We start from the raw sequence: 17,246 nt of genomic DNA, 5'->3' as shown, positions 1-17,246 counted from the left end.
ATAGGTTCTTGGGAGAAAAGTTACAATATGAGAGTTTATTAGGCAAGGGAAATTGGAAGTATAATCCAGTGGCAATCTGAATGCAATCATGGGGTTTAACGTTATTGTGTGATAGACTGCCACACGCAAATTTGGGCAATGGCATGCTATTTTTGGGCAATGGGGAGCCAGTTCGAATGCAATTCATGTAATTTTGCTAACCTAGCGAATTCACGTGAATGCGTTCTGGCCCCACTTTCTTTTCCTTCAAAATTATGAGTAATTCCTCACTTGTGATAAACTCCATAGAAAAGGGGCACCCCCTCATCATTCTCCTCTTTGGTCAAATGGACAGGGTTAATCTCACTTGCCAACCCAAACCAGCCAATTCGGATGTTGAACGGGGCTTGGATGGCGGCTCCCATTTGTTACCTGGCGCAGACAAGCTAGGCAGCGGGGCCTTCGACCTAATGCAAGCCATCCAACAGCTGAAACTAACTGACAAGGTACACTTTTCATAGTATTTTTTGTATCTGGATATCTTTCTCCCCACTGAGAATTTACCCTTAAAGCTGTCTATGACATGTGAGATTTTATTTTGTGTGTTTTCCCATCCAAAGGTGCTACCAATTGAGACAAATAAAACATCATTGCGTAAACAGCTCCAAGCCGAGACTGACTACCTCCTGTATTTGGCCAGGAAAAAGAAGCTGAAACAGGAGGTCCAGAAAGAGCCAAACCCCCCACAGAAGAGTCAGGTGGTGGTAGGTTTTGTACTTTCAAAGGAAGTTTTAGCATCAGCCATTGTAGACTTGATCTACTTCGGCAGATGCAAGGAGGGATCTAAGATCCGTTCTGGGCACCCATTGATTCCATGGATGTGAGGATGGAGAACAAGTCTGCAAACGTTTATACTCAGTTAGTCTCACAGGTGCTACAAGATGTTTTGCAAATTAAGGCAAGAGTGGTTTAAGTGGGCTATATTAAAACTTATATTCAAAAAATATGGCAAAAGGCCCAAATAAAGCTGCTTCAGGTCACTTTGGAGGTATGCTGTTTAAATGATGCATGTGTCCTAAGAGTCTGGAAGCCACGCCAAAGCCACGATCCAGTCCTAAGGATCGTGTTACAGCTTCTGGACTCTTGGGATGCATGCATCATTTAAACAGCATACCTCCAAAGTGACCTGAAGCAGCTTTATTTTGGCAATCATTGTTTTTTCTTTGTCTCCTTTCCTGTATCCTTTCTTCCTTTTGTCTAGAAGGATTGACAGGTGGTTAAATGCCTGTATTGCAGCCACTCACTAAAAACCACAAGGGTGGGTTCAATCCCAGCTAAGGGGGCTTAAGCTTGACTCAGGCTTGCATCCTTCCAAGGTTGCTAAAATGAGTACCCAGACTGTTGGGGGCAATTAGCTTACAGTTGTAAACCGCTTAGACACTGTTAGTTCAGCATGAAGCGGTATATAAATGAAACTGTTTGTTTTGTTTTTGTCTTGATAAGAATCTTGCAAAAACGGAGCAGAAAGACGACAAAACAGATAAAGAAATTCTTGCAAAGAATCAAGAAAAGAAGAAGAAGAAGAAGGAGATGAAAACAGCCGAAGACAAGGAAGAGAAGGTATAGCAAGCATAATATGGCTGTTTAAATGTTAATTAGAACCCTGGCAATCTGGCTTTGAATCTGACAGTAAGAGCTGTTGGACAGTGGACGATGCTGCCTCAGAGTGTAGTGGAGTCTCCTCCTTTGGTTTTTTAAAGAGAGGCTGGATGGCCATCTCTTTGGGATACTATGATTGTGAGTTCCTGCATGGCTGGATGGGGTTGGACTGGATGATCCTTGGAGTCTCTTTCATCTCTAGGATTCTATGATCATCTCTGGTTCAGAGGGCAGAAGCTCCAGATCTGAGCAGAGGAGCCCATCCCAGCAGCCTCCTCAATTCTTGGGCAAGACCAAGGCAGGAAGGACCCAGGGAGGGGGCACTAACCTATAGACATACACAGCCTCTGGAAGGGTTGGAAAGGAAGACCCACACACCTGACTTCTAGCTAAATCCCAGCCCTGCTTCCTTGAAAGTCAAGTTACTTGAGTTTACAAGGGCACCCTTGTTTTCTTGGCAAGGTTTGTTCAGAGGAGGTTTGCTATTGCCTGCCTTCAACACTCAAACCACTACACCATGCTGGCTCTCATAAAGAAAAGAAAAATAAGGACCCCCGAGGAGCTATATGCCTTCCATCTAGAAAACGCGGACATTGAAATCTAGTTTAAGATTTCCCATTTTTTACTGTTGTGTGCCTTCAAGTCATCTCCAAAGCCAGTGAATCTGCTCTGGGCTTTAGTCCAAAGTTTAAAAGACTGTCCCCGGTGCTTTCCTTTGATTGGGTGTCGTACCTTTGATAGTTCCTCTGGAATTCAGATTGGAACCTAGAGTGAATTTCCTGTCCTGCAGATATGGGGAGGGGAGATATAGGGAAACCCTCAGATAGCTTGGTCAGTACCCAGAAGCCTTTTAGAACAGTTTGCTTTCAGGTTTTCTAATAACCCTTTCCATTCTCTTTTGCTTTCAACAGGAAAAGAAGGAGAAAAAAGCAGTTTGTCCTGAACCTTCTCCAAAGGTCCACCAGATGCCTCCTCCACCTCCTCCTCCTCCTCCTCCTTCTCCTCCTCCTCCTCCTACTCTTCCTTCTCAGCCAAAGAAAAGGACAGGTAAGAAACCAGGCAGAAGCTGACACACAACACTTTCCATTAGTTCTCATGGCCCGAACAGACAAGCCAAAATAAAGCTGCTTCGGGACACATTGGAGGTATGCGATTTAAATGCACATGGAACTTAAGAGGCCAGAGGGTGTACCAATGCTGTGCTCTAGTCCTTAGGACTGGAGTGTGGCTTTGACGCAGCTTCCAGCCTCTTAGGACGCATGCATCATTTAAACAGCCTATCTCCAAAGTGATCCAAAGCAGCTTTATTTTGGCCTGTCTGTTCGGGCCTCAGTCCAAATTATAAAGAGATATAATTTTACAATTCAAAAAGGACATTGAGAAACTAGAGTGTGTCTAAAGGAGGGTGACTAAAATTGGGGTGTCTGGAAACCATGCCCTATGAGAAACGCCTTAGGGAGGTGGGGATGTTTAGCCTGGAGAAAAGAAGGTTAAGAGGTGATATGATAGCCCTGTTTAAATTATTATTATTATTATTATTATTATTAACCTTTATTTATAAAGCGCTGTAAATTTACACATTTATAAATTTACACATTTATATATAATATTTCCTTCCTTTATTAGCAAAGCGAGGCTTTGGACTAAGAGACAGTCATAGGAAGCCTTCCTGCAACAGGACTAGAAACACATCTCAGAAGCGTTTGTGCAGTGACTGGGACCACAGGTGAGCTGACTTTTTCATATAGATATTCTTAAGGGTGAAAGAGAAAGATTGCCAGATTGTAAATACTTTCATATCTGATGTTATTGGAATATAACAAAATATGTGGAAAAATGCTCATTTTGATAGTTCCAATTCTCCCAGAAAAAGAAAGGTGTATTTTTGACCAAGAAGCTAAATCCCTTTTTATCTCAGTCCAAAGCTTAATATAATTATTTTGAAACAATATTTCTATTTGTCATAACAATTCCTAGGTATTTAGCCTTATTATTGATTTTAAATCCAGAAATCTTACTCAGTTTCCCATTCTTATCCTTGCTTAAATTCTTTGTTATAAAAGAGGTTTTAGATTGATTTATCATCAGGCCTGACACATCTGTATATTCTTGTAATGTGGGCAACAATGTCTAGCTTTAAATTCATGTTCTCTTATTCTTACCCCTTTTATCTCAGGGTTAGTTCTGACGGGGTTCAACAATACCTCAAATGCAACAATAAACAAGAGAGGGGATAGGGAACAGACTGTCTTGTACCACGCTCAATTTTAAAATAACCCGTTCTTTCATTATTTACTATCAGTTACGCCTTTTGTTCAACGTATATAGCAAATAACCAATTGTATAATTTTGGTCCCAGATTCATCCATTCCAGTACTTCTTGTAGATAACTCAAACTAATCCTATCAAATGCTTTCTCCTCATCCACCAAACAGCATAGCCAGCTTCTCATCATTCTGGCGCTCAAATTTTTCAAGGATGTTTAACACTGTCCTAATATTATTTTTACCATGCCTGTTTGGAAGGAATCCACACTCATCTCCGTGTATATGCTTACTTAAAACTTTCATGTTTCTGGCATCCTGGATGTCTTCTTCTGAGGTGACACCTCTCTTTCATTATCTCTTGTTCTGTCCAGGGATGAACCGGACAACAAGCGGAGACGTCTAGCCACTAATAAGCGCATGCTGCCACGTCCTGAGGTCCAAAACTCATGTTGCAGCCCTCCACCTGCAAAGAAGCGTTGCCTTGAAACTCCCTGTTGTTGCTGCCATAACACCCCAGTTTGCAGGTTTCCAACACAACAGGGAAAAGATGTCCGGCGGCAGCTGAAGGGAGAAGCCAAGAAGAGGAGAGCAGAGGCCAGGAAGAGGAGAGCAGAGGCCAAGAGGAGAGCAGAGGCCAAGAAGAGAACAGAGGCCAAGAAGAGCACAGAGGCCAGGAAGATAGCAAAGGCCAGGAAGAGGAGAGCAGAGGCCAAGAGGAGAGCAGAGGCCAAGAAGAGAACAGAGGCCAAGAAGAGCACAGAGGCCAGGAAGATAGCAAAGGCCAGGAAGAGGCCAGGAAGAGAGCAGAGGCCACCTGCTTAAGGAGGAAAAAAAAGACCAGAGCCTGCCCATTCATCTAATACTAACCGGGTGAAAGAACTTGTAGCCTAAGCTTTCATAGACTTGGTTGGCTTCCTACAATGCAAAAAAAATGAAGTTTCAAAATGATTGATAGCTGTCAAACTTACTTAGCCCTTCCAATATAGACCTGCCACACCCCTTGACCAATTGGAAGCAGTGCTCTGAACCATCCAACTGTGAAGAGCTGTCCCTTCTTATCCACTGGGGGCTGGTTCCAGGACCCCCTGTGGATAACAAGGCCTGTGGATGCTCAAGTCTCATTAAATACGAGGGGATATTGTGAAGGTGGAGTCTGCAAAATCTCAAAGCTACATGCCCTTGAAATGCTTGTGTTGGTGCATTACCCCTCGTACAATGAATGACATAGCAAAATAGTCCCCCTCCTTTAAAATAGTAGCCAACCCACCAAGGTTTGCTACTTGGAATTTATCCTTTGTTTGAAAACTTTCAAGCTGCAAAAGCTTGAACCAGTGGCTAAAAAATCCATGGCTTAGGAGGGGGAACTACTATACACCTTTCCAGTGAATGGTTCCATTAGCCTCAGCGAACTCACGTGGCCTCTTTTTTTCTCTTGCCCTGCAATTCCTGACCAGTAGGTTTTTTTTGACCTGTCTGTTTTCTGATTCATCCAATGTGGGCAAATCTCCAACACCCACGAAATTATCCAAACCGCCCTCCCATCTCTTCCGAGCCAGGCTTGACTTTGAAGGCTGGCAGGAAAGAGATGGAAAAGGCCAGGAGCCTTCCATGCCTTCTCTCCTGAGTTTGACTTTGAAACTTGGCAGAGAAGGGAAGGAAAAGATCCAGCTTCCTCTGACCTTTCTCTGCTAGGCTGGTCTCTCAAATAAAGAGTAAAGCCGCGTGGAGCAAGGAGAGGGGACGCTGGGCCCCCATGGGTTTACTCTAAAATAATGACACATGGGGCAGGGAGGGATCCAGCCCAAGCCCCGGAGCCACAATTCCTGCCACCCAGACTGATCCAGACCATCCAATGGGAAAACAGCCCTTAGACCAATACACTGTAGAGTGAAGCAGTCATGGAGACACTTTTGGCTATTCTATGTAAAAAGGAATGGCCCCATTATTATTATTATTATTATTATTATTATTATTAACCTTTATTTATAAAGCGCTGTAAATTTACACAGCACTGTATTAATACTAACGGACCCTTTTAGATCAACTTGGATAAATTCCTTAATTTTGAAGCTTTTGTCTATTGGGTTATCAAGAGATCATGTACTTATGTTGGCTTATAATAAAGCAAAAACTGTTATCACACAGAGAATTAAAGATATTGACCTGCAAACCCACAAAAGCAAAGCAATTCTCTATCCCATAATTGGGGGAACTGAAAGAATTCCATACATGCCAAATACTTTGATAACCTGCACATCCCCAAATTTAGAAGAGCATTTATGCTCGCAAGATTTAATATCATTCCGTCAGCCGTAGTTGAAGGCAAATCTAAAAAGATTCCTGCGGCTCTGAGGAGGTTGAGTCAATTGGACATGTCCTTTTTTGTTGCTCCCTTTATCTAGAATCTCATGCCATATATATATATATATATATATATATATATATCTTCTTTTACAACACCTACCTGGCAGAAAAGAGCAATTTTATGTCTTTCAGACTACAAGGAACTAGTAACCGTAAAAGTTGCCAAGTTCTTTGCAGCTGCAATTATCTGCCGTAAAAACTTTTTAATACAGATGAAGTAAGAAAGCTTTAGAGTTTGGCCATAAGAGCCATCATCTTGCTGTTTTTACATATTTTATCTTTATACCATTTTATATCAAATGTCACAGATATGGCATTGAAAAAGTTTGTTGAAAACTGAATAACTATGCCAATGTTTTAATTTTTTTTCTTTTCCTGAATCTTGAAAAGGTTTTGTGGAATGAGGATGTGGTATCCGACTGTTGACTGTGCCAATGTTTTATAACACTTGACTATGCTCAGATGAATTTAGAGAGCTCAGGATTTTTGCTGTCTTCCAAAATATTGTCAAGTTCATTTTGTCTTTTTGTAATGCCTTCTTCTTTTAAATCTATTTTCAATTTGATTTGTTTTCTCTCTCTCTCTCTCTCTCTCTGTTAGAATGTTATTAAATACTTTCTTAAGTCTGTGGATAAGTTAATTTTCTAATCCCATGTATGTCCTGACAACCTATGTTCAAGATCTTTTTATGTTGAATATTCCAAAGGTGCCCCTACAAAACATGTTTTAGCATGCAAGAATAGCTGATGTCTTTGCAATGTATCAGTCTAAGGCCTGTCTTCTTACCAGATAGTCCAGACTATGGAGATTATCACAATAGCAAACTGGTAGCCATTTTTGAAAAGGTTCAGCCCACGCTCAGCCTGGACTCAGGTCTGCTTTTTTGCCAATGCGATAATCTCCTATGTGATTCAGAAAGGTCCAAAACCAATTCCTAAAGGTCAGGTCTGATAGGGCGAGTTTGAGCAAGGCTTGTATTCAAGCAAATTGGACCATGTGCTGCAGAGAGGATTGCCATAACTGTCACTAAGCCAAAAATGTAGGACAAAATCTAGTCCAAACGGTAGGACAACTGCAGGACAAAACTCAGCCCCAAATGTTGGACATTTAAGGTCGTCCATTTTTCTTAAATGTCCTACATTTTGGGCTGAGTTTTGTCCTGCAATTGCCCTACAATTTGGTGTTGAATTTGTTCCACATTTTGTCACTGGTAATAGTGAACAGTTATGGCACCCCTACATGTGCTGCAGATAGGTTTGCCATAATTGTCTAGTAAGCCAAAATGTAAAACAAAATCTAGACCAAACTGTAGGACAACGGCAGGACAAAACTCAGCCCAAAATGTAGGACATTTAAGCTCCTCCATTTTTCTTATATGTCCTACATTCTGGGCTGAGTTTTGTCCTCCAGTTGTCCTCCAGTTTGGTTTGATTTTGTTCCACATTTTGTCCCAGGTTTCAGTGGACACTTACGGCAACCCTAGTTGCAGATGTGCCCTCTTTGGATGGATCGACAGGGCTACTGATCATGGGTTGCAGGGCAGGATAGGGGGGGTGGGGGGGTGGGTCACGTCACCGCGCTGAGGCCAATTGAACCATTCACTGGAAATGTGCACAGTTGGATGGTTCAGACCGCTGGGAAGGGTCAAATCATTTGGACAGCTATCATGAAATGAGCAGTCCCCCCTTCCTAGGCAATTCTTCACTCAAAGTCAATCATGTCTATGATTGCTTAGGCTACAAATTCATCTTGTGTGGTAAGGCTCTGAGTGGTTTCTCATGTAAATATGTTATTAATATTATTAATTGGTTTAATATTAAAATGTGAGATGGTTTTTTAATGCTATTTTAGGGTGGGAGGGAGATAGGGAATTGGGATTTTGTGTGTCTTATTATGTTTTTACTTCTGGTTTTTTTGATGTTGTGTTTTCATTGTTCTTTTGTTTGTTGTTACCCGCCTCGATCCAATACAGGGAGAGGCGGGATACAAATAAATATTATTATTATTGTTGGTTACTTGTTGTGTTTGGGCTATTTGTTTATATAGGTGCCACCCAAAAACTGCAGAGTTTGCTGGCGCAATGTTACAGGGTTTTCTTGGCAAGGTTCATTAGATAGTATATAGTATCTTGGAGAAACTATTGCAGTGTAGTGGTTTGAGTGTTGGACTATGACTGGATGCCAGGGTTCGAATCCCCGCTCAGCCATGGAAGCCCACTGGGTGACCTTAGGCAAGTGACACTCTCTCAGCCTCAGAGGATAGCAATGGCAAACCTCCTCTGGAAAAAAAACTGCCAAGAAAACCCCATCATAGGTTTGTCTTAGGGTCGCCATAAATTGGAAACCACTTGAAGGCACACAACAACAGCAATCCCTAGTCTCTGCTTCTAAATCTGCATCCATACCTATATATTAGCACGTGTAAATCTCATGCAAGTTAGCGTCCTCTTTTTGATGACGGGCTTCCCTTTTTTGGCAATGCGTTAAGAGGCTACAACAACAACCTATTTATTATTATTATTATTATTATTATTAACCTTTATTTATAAAGCGCTGTAAATTTACACAGCGCTGTACATACAATCTTTTAGTTAGACGGTTCCCTGCCCTCAGGCTTACAATCTAAGAAGACACAACACAAAAGGAGAGGGGAGTGGTGGTGGGGAATGGGATCAGGTCCAGCAGTTCTCCACCTCCGAGGCCTGGACCAAGGCAGATGGACTGGAGGAAGGGCTTGGCTTCTTAATGGATGCTTAAAAGGAGGTTTCCTGGGTCAGAGAGGGGCTCACCTCTGGGAATGCTTCTCTAAATAAACATGACTTTTTGCACTATTGCAGAATGAACAATGATGTTGTATGGTAACAGGTCTGGGGGTGAAATCAATTGAACCCTATGATTTTAAAACCAGGAAGGCTCCCTCCCTCCTCGAATTTACTTAGCAACAAACCTTGCAATTAGCATGAATGAATGGCATCATCTAGAGGCAGCATGGCGTCGTGGTGCGAGTGTTGGTCTAGGACAGGGGTAGGCAACCCTTTTGAGCCTCAAACATGGCTTCACTACATTGTGGGTTGGAAGAGAACTTTTTGCTTAATTGTTGTAGTTTGTTGCCATATGTTAGTGTGTACCATGGAGGACAGTGATCATGAGATACTGTCCCTCAAGGGGCTGCAGAAATAATTAGTGTAGTGTATGCATTATTCATTAATATGATTTTCTATTCTACTTTGGCTTTGACAAATGAGTCTAATTTTACCTTTGTACCTCTCTGGAATTTTGAATTGCAGTGTGAAAATTTGATTCTCACAAAACAAAGGGATGTGATTTGTTCCTAAACCCGAGAAAGGATAGAGGGTCATGTAAGGTGAGTAAAGACAGACACACTTACTCCACTAGCAGAGGAATTCCAAAAGAAAACATGCATGTGCTTTATAGACTATACTTAGCAAAGCTTTTGACTGCATAGATAATGAGAAGCCATGGAACACTCTTGAAAACATGGGAGCACCACTACATCTGATGGTCCTGATGAGAAATCTGTACTTAGAACAAGAGGCAACTGTCGAAACAGAATGGTTCCCAGTTAGCAAGGGGGTCAGACAGTATATTATCACCCTTCTTGTTCAACTTTGTATACAGAAAATATCATAAGAAAAGCGGGTTTAGGTTCAGAAGAAGGAGGAAAGATAGGAGGAAAGAACACCAACAATCGAAGATAGGCAGATGACACCGTACTACTAGGAGTAAGCATCACGGACTTGGAAAAAATTACTAAAGAAGATCAAGAAGAAAGTGTAAAAGCAGGTTGGCTGTTTGTGGCTTTGTAAGGGCCTGTATCAAATTGTCCTGTTGCCCTCCTTGCTGGGTAGCCTTGGAGGTCTGTCACAGTATAAGACATAGCAGTTAACCTGGAAAACTGAGAGTGTTTAGTCCAAAAAAGGAACATTTCCAAGCTTGGGATCCTATTCTTGTGGAACGTTGAGAACCTCTGACCCAGAATAGCCACGTGGCAAAAGATTGAACGCTTACTCGAAAGCAACACAAGGCAATTGTGTTTGGAATGAGATTCAACAGCAACAAACAAGGAAGAATCAATTGAGCCTGGAGTAGAACTAGAATGACAGACAACACACTGTCTAGGCTGGATAATATTTCCCTACTTAGACCTCTTCAAACGTCACCCATCCCCTTTCTCTGAAGGCTTCTGAATCCTGGAATACATAGGAGCTGTTCCAAAGGGACATGGGGACAGAAGTGCAGTTGTTGTGTCACAGAGCCCAGGGAGCATTACATTACAATCGGGGTTGCTGTTCCAGCAATATTTGCTTCTTTTTTGGCAATGCAAATGTTGGTGGATTTTTCCTGGAGAGCCTGCATTCCTCTCTAAGAGCAATTCACTGTCTGCTAAGGAGTCACCATCCTCTCTCCTTTCCCTTCATTAGGCACTCGCTGGGGACTGTCCAAACAGAAGCAACATAAATCTTGCACAGCATTTTAGTCCAGTGTTTTTCCATTTAGCCCCCCTTCCCCTCCTCCCCCCAAAAGAAAGAAAACTTGTTAACAAGCGGAAGATTTCCCCCAGTTGTGCCTAGAGTTTATTTATCCTTTTCCAAGATTTGCATGCTGCCTTTCAGAGCAAAAGGCCCCCCAAGGCGGCTGCCATCAAACACCAAACAATACTGCATCATTCATCACAGATCAACAAATCCCAACATAAGAAAGTTAAACATTAAAACAGCAACAGCAAAACATACCATAGCGCAGAACACCACACATATAAATGAAATGCATTTTAGTGACTTCAACCTATCCAGCTCTGGTCTAGGATATTTGAAGGACTGTATTTGAGAGCCAGCATTGCATAGTGGTTTGAGCATTGGACTGTGGCTCTGGAGACTAGGGTTTGATTCCCAACTCAGCTAGGAAACTCACTGGGTGACTATGGGCAAGCTTTCCGGTGATGTATTCAAGTCTTTTCCTCCAGTTCTCAAATCAAGTCTCAAGTCTCTACCTTCAAGTCCATGAAAGATGCTTTCAGGTCGAGTCTCAAGTCTGAGAGCCAACTGTAACAGAAAAAAAGGAGATGGTGGGAGGCCTGTGTCTGAGAGAAGGTGGTGTGTCAATAACTAGAAAGTCAAGGAGACATGCAGAAAGTTAGTAAAACAAATTCACCAAGGGGAAAAGCAAACATGTTAGAGGCAATGGGATTGAGGTGGAAGGCTCCTTCTAAAGCTTTTAAAAAGCTTTAAAAGACTCCTCGGATGTGCAATTGGCACAGGCTGCAGACTAGACCTTAAGCCCTGTCTCAAGCCCATTGCTTAATATATGTGCTACTTCTGGATCAAGCTAGGCCAGCAAGTTGGTCACTAAAAACATACAAGTCTCAAGTGAAGTCAGTGCGTCATTTATAGTCAAGTCAGGTCCAAAGCAAGGCATTGAAATGACTTGAATACAGGTCTCTGAAGACTGATTGTTTAGGCAATGGGATTTTCTATTTGTTATTTTTTGGTATTATAGTGTATATTTTTCACTTGGTTTTGATTTTCTGAGAGTTTAATTACTTTTTAACTGTACTGTATTGAGTTGAATGTTTAACTTTCTGTTGTAAGCTGCCTTGACTCTCAAACTGGAAAAAGGTGGGATGTAAATCAATATATTAACAACTATAACAAATGCATATTAATTCCATAAATATGGGACCACTATCAAAAGACCATGTCTTCAGTGACTGCCATTCTGGCAGATCTTAATGACAGGAGTTCTGGAAGTCCAGATAGATTCCTATTAGTGCAGCTGCCTCTTTTGATAAGCCAGATCTCAAACCATTGACATTGGCCATCACCAGCACTTTCTGTTCGGTCCAGATAAGAATAGGCTGCCAATGCAGCTGGTTTTATGCACCAGTGACTTGGTTTCTAAAAGCTGACCAGGTGTTGTTGTTTTTATCTGCAGTATTGGCAGTGATAAATAAATTAAAATTTTCATTTCATAAAGAGAACTATCGCCTGCTAATATATAGGAGTCATAGGGATAAGTTGTTTTGTTTTTAAAGCTGGCAGACTTACTTGTTTTCTAAGTTCCACTTGGATGCATTTATCTGCTCTGGGCAACAACAGCTGAAGCAAGCAGGCACAACATAAGAGAAGTCCCAGGTACTATCCTAGGAAACACATGCAAGGGCAGCCATGTGGCCATGCAGCTAACTACAACAAAATCCCAAACCCACAAAAGATACCTACATTGGCCAACCAATGTCCAAAAAAATACATCATGCAAGATTTGGAAGCTCAACTGACTTCTTCATCGGGCAAAAGTTGCTGATAAATCATGCAGGAGAAGAAAAGCGATGATGACAGAATAAAAGACCAATATTTATTTTGTGTCAGATGTTGTTTTTGCTTTAGTTCAGTTGTTCTGGAAGGTTCTCAATGCAGGTAGAAGCCACTTCCTTCTTGGCCATCTGGGGACCAGAGGCAAGGGAAAATAAAAGACAGTTAGTAACTCCATTAGCAATATAGAAAAGTACCTTCCTTTGAGATCCAGGCTGTCCCTGTCCTGTGCAAAGCTAACTGCTCCTTTATTAAGCAAAGAACATTGAATTTCTCAAGAAGTCCCTGTACTCTTACATCTGGAAGAAACATTTAGGTGCCGCATAGGCAAAACATGCCAATTGTAGTCCAAATGAAAGAGTTTAATCTTTTCGGGAGCTTAAAACCTCAAAAAATCAACTCCCAGTCCATTGCTTCCTCTCATTAAAGTTTCCTCTGTTGCAGAAAAATTCAGTATCTTCAAATCTGGGAAATATATTCAGGGGTAGCAGTGTGGGCCATGCAACAAAATCCCAAGTCTACAAAAGAGTGATACCTTTATTGTCCAACCAAAATGCCTAAAATGCATCATGCAAGCTTTCAGAGCTCCACTGGCTTCTTCACAAGGTGAAAGATGTTTTTAAAAACCATACAGGAGAAGAAAAATGATGGTGGTAGAGTCACAGGCCTACATTTTGCCTCATAAATTGCTAATTGCTTTGAAATTTTATCATTTTTCTTTTATTGCCCGTTCCCTCATCATTCCCCACAAGAAAAGGAGTGGCCTTTGCCTACATTGATATCTCTTCAAGACAACTGAATTACAACAGACACAAAATCTGATACAAAATGTGGGTACTATTCCAGGAGCTGGTGAAACGCTCAGTGCCATGGAGAGTGGTTTTGCATCAGAGCAGTGCTTCCATGATGACTGTCTGATATGACAGGACTGGGCAATTATTTTTTCCAGCATGCCAGGGGCTGGCACTACATTTGTGCCCATTGGATGCAATCTTTTCCTTCTTTCACCAATATCCAAGTATTATTGACCAGCTGGTCTAGTCAGTTCCAACGAGTGGAATGGCAGGTGGGAAACAGTATCTTGTCCCTCACCTCAGGCAGTAAAATGTTTTGGTCCAGATCTGGTTCAAGCAATCTTTCCAACTCAATTGCTGTCTCTTTAAAAGCCAGCTACAACTCCTAAGAAGGCAGAAAATCCCCAGAAAGACTTCTGCCATATTTATTTGTTATTGCCAGATGCTTTCAGTATTTCAGCGCTATTCAACATCATAGTCCCTGGATCAGTGCGAACTCCTGAGCCATTGGCTCTAGTCTCTAGTAAGTTTCCAGGAAAGAAGGAAAGAGGGTACTCCTTATTCTTCTGGCAGCAGAATGTCTTAGCTCTAGGTAAAATGCCATCTTAGGGGGAGCAAGATAGTCTGCATCCTAGATAGAAAGCATAGTCCTGTCCCCCCATGAAAGAAGATAGAAGGCGGCTCTGCTTTCAGCTGATCTGCACCATTCACCATATTCTGACAGAGGCAAAAGCCTTACTGTTCGTAATGGTATGGCTAGCTCTGTCTGAGCCTTCCTGTTACGGAGAAAGGGTGCTTAACTCATAGCATGCAATTGTGTACAGAGATCACCAACATCTGTTTATGGGGTGTGCAAGAAAAATGGGAGCCCTCCCTTCCAGGGTTTTTCAGGGTCAGGGAACATTGTGGAGAGCTGGCCTACAGATGATCCATCTAAGCAAGAGGTGTATGAGTCAGATTATGTTTTAACACCAAGAACAAAGTGACTGATGATCTCTGGAGCTGGCTTTTTTTTTATTGCTGTTGGAGCAATTTCTCTTGGAGATGTACTGGGCTTGAAAAAGACTGATAGGTTGGGGAGATTATTTGGCTAAAAAAAATCAAAAGTGCACAGGTAAAAGCTGACAAATGCAAAGGGCGGGGAAGGAAGACAGACGGAGTGGGGGCAATGGCTTCTTAAAATGCCACAATTTACATTTAAAACTCCACTCCTTCTCTGCAAGGCCCTGGAGAGGAATTTTGCAAGGCAGAACAAGACTGCTTCCAGGCCCTGGGGATGGCTTCCCTCAAAACAGGATTTAAGGTCCAAATGGACCTAAAATCCTCAATTACATCTTTTCAATAAAGATAATGGTATAACAATGAATTTTAAAGTTGTAGTTTTTCCTTCTTTGGAGAGAATTATGGCTATGATAAAATATGAACAAAGTAGACCACTTTGGATGTATGATTCTGAAAACATAGTTGAACATGAGGGCTAATCTCAGGCTATCTGCATATGACCATTGGTACATTTTCGTAAATGCTTTATTTCCTGTGCACCAGAATGACCAAATAGCAACATGCTTCATACAAAGCAATGATAATCAGCTAATGCAAACGTTTTACCCTTCAGACCCCGCTTTACATTTATATGTGGATGTTGTGCCTTTGCTACTCAAGAAAGTATACAAATAAAAATATTTTGTTTATTTACTGTTCATATCTTCATTCACACATTCGTGTATATTTGTATTTTACCATTTTATAAGGAAATAACATCACTCAAATTAAAACCGTTTTATGTAAGCAAATTCAATATTCAACTGAATGCAAGTGTGAATTTTGTACATAAAAAAGTTTAGGAAGAGCAGGAGGAGAGGGGCTCTGAGCCTCCAAATCTCATGCCCCCTTGAGCAACTTTTCACACACCTCTGAGGGTCCCATCGCACCATTTGAGAGCCACTGGGCTAATGCAATGGAAAGGGGCTGTCTTGCAATGGAAGAGGGGTTTCAGGGAGGGGTCTGTAAGAAATTCCTGAGCCCCTCCTTGGCTCTCCGGATGCTGGACTGATGTATCAATTGAACCCCCTTCTTATATGCCCTGGTTCTCTGATCGGAATTTATTTGCTTCTCACATAGATACTGTAGCACATGTCATCACATGGAAACTCACATGGATATAGATAACCAGATTTTAATTGATCAGAAAACTAAGCAAACCCACACATCTGAACAAAAATGACTTCCTCCTTTTCTGATGCTATTTGGAGACATCTTAGCTATTTTGGGATAATGGATGCCAATTCAAACAGTAAAGGAATGTGACATTTGCAGAAATGTGGATGCACAACTGCCATTTTAATTTCCTGATCATGCCTTGGAAATGGTATGTCACATCAATTGTCTGCTATTGGGATTTTAAAGTGTTAATAGCATCCATAGTCTTTGGGGATGGATTCAGAGATATGTCTGCCTGTTGGAGGTGGAAGCTGGAGAAGAATAGTTTTGCTATTAGAAATTAGAAGGATATTTTCAAGCAAAGATCATTCCACGCATGCACATATATCCCACAGGAGGAGGAAGACATGGCAGAATTCAAAATGTAGGAGAATCAGCATGACACCCATCCTGCATAGAGTTATCTGTAGACAAGGATGGGTGTCATGTTGATTCTTCTACATTTTGAATTATGCAATGTACCACTTACACATGCATAACATACAAAATTTATACTGCATTCGGTTACCTGTAGGCAAGCCCCATTGGACTGAATAATGCCTACCTCCAACAGAATAAGTTCAGTTGGCAAAATGTATGTGGACTTAACAAAAATCTGAAGTGCAGCTTTTAGGTTTTAGTTAGAAATGCAGAGAGTCTTGCAAACACTCATGCTAGCACAAAGTAGAAAGCCCATCAAAGAAAAGAAAATAACTATCCAGCCTCCGCTGAATTATTTTCTTCCTTTCTGGACAACCTCTAAGCTAATCTGTCACTAGAACTGGTGGAATATAAAAACCACATTATTTGCTCATTTGCTTGCCAAGGCAAGGGAGGTCACCAATTACTCCGGTGCTCAGGGAAATGACTTCACCGTTCCTGCCCTGAAAAATGTCTCCGAAGTGCACTCCTCCATTGCACCTCTCTCTTACCAATCAACAAGAAAGATTAGGCGTTCGGTCATTTTGCTTTCAGGCAGGAACTGATTCTTGGATAAATCTGCCTCTGCAAGTTCTTTCTACTCAGTTTTTAAAATCACAAAATTCATTATTTAATTATCCAATATTCAATTATTGTCCTAGGTGTGATGCACCTTAATATGTGTATTTGTAACAACTGTGTTTTAACTATGTTGTAACCCGCCTTGAGCTGTGAGCAGAGGCAGCTAAGAAATAAAATTATTATTATTATTAGTAGTAGTAGTAGTAGTAGTCTTATTAAGTAACTCACAAATAACGGAAGAAAGTAAGAAGGAGGGAGGCCTCTCAAACTCATTGCTTGTTTCTACAGTAAAAAGTCATACCTTCTTGGACTGGGAAGAAGATGGGAACATAGGGATATATGCGCATCTGACCACACTAGGAAAAATGAAGACCAAACCATTTTAGTAATACATTTTTTAAAAATATATTATTATTATTATTATTATTATTATTATTTAATTTTTTGGCCTTTCTCTCACTGAACAGCTTTGGATCCCACACTGGAAATGTATTAAAGGCACTGAAGAATGTGCTGAGTTCTGTAGACATAGGGAGCTCTGAAGCTCCGTCTCCTTAAACTGCTTTCTGTTCAGTGAGGTTTTTCTTTGTTGAAATCCCCTTTTTTAGGGAGACTAGACTGGTTCCCTCCCTGTCATCTTTCTTTGGGAAGGAT

At 41.3% G+C, this 17,246-nt stretch overlaps 1 protein-coding gene across 1 annotated transcript; it reads left to right on the top strand.

Annotated features, from left to right (window-relative positions):
* The first annotated feature begins 6 nt into the window (after nt 1–6).
* LOC149307122 (uncharacterized) lies at nt 7–4,727 on the top strand. The gene is made up of 6 exons (XM_089538271.1): nt 7–485; nt 600–743; nt 1,483–1,599; nt 2,550–2,685; nt 3,265–3,364; nt 4,277–4,727. The coding sequence occupies exons 1-6, from the start codon at nt 219–221 to the stop codon at nt 4,725–4,727; spliced, it is 1,215 nt and encodes a 404-aa protein (XP_089394397.1). The 5' UTR covers nt 7–218.
* The last annotated feature ends 12,519 nt before the right edge of the window (nt 4,728–17,246 follow it).

This window comes from Sceloporus occidentalis, unplaced genomic scaffold (genome assembly GCF_023333645.1).
Source record: "Sceloporus occidentalis isolate IW3139 unplaced genomic scaffold, rSceOcc1.0.p SCAF_9, whole genome shotgun sequence".
NCBI lineage: Eukaryota > Metazoa > Chordata > Lepidosauria > Squamata > Phrynosomatidae > Sceloporus > Sceloporus occidentalis.
The sequence above is the reverse complement of the archived record's forward strand: the minus strand, read 5'-3'. Positions and strand labels throughout refer to the sequence as shown.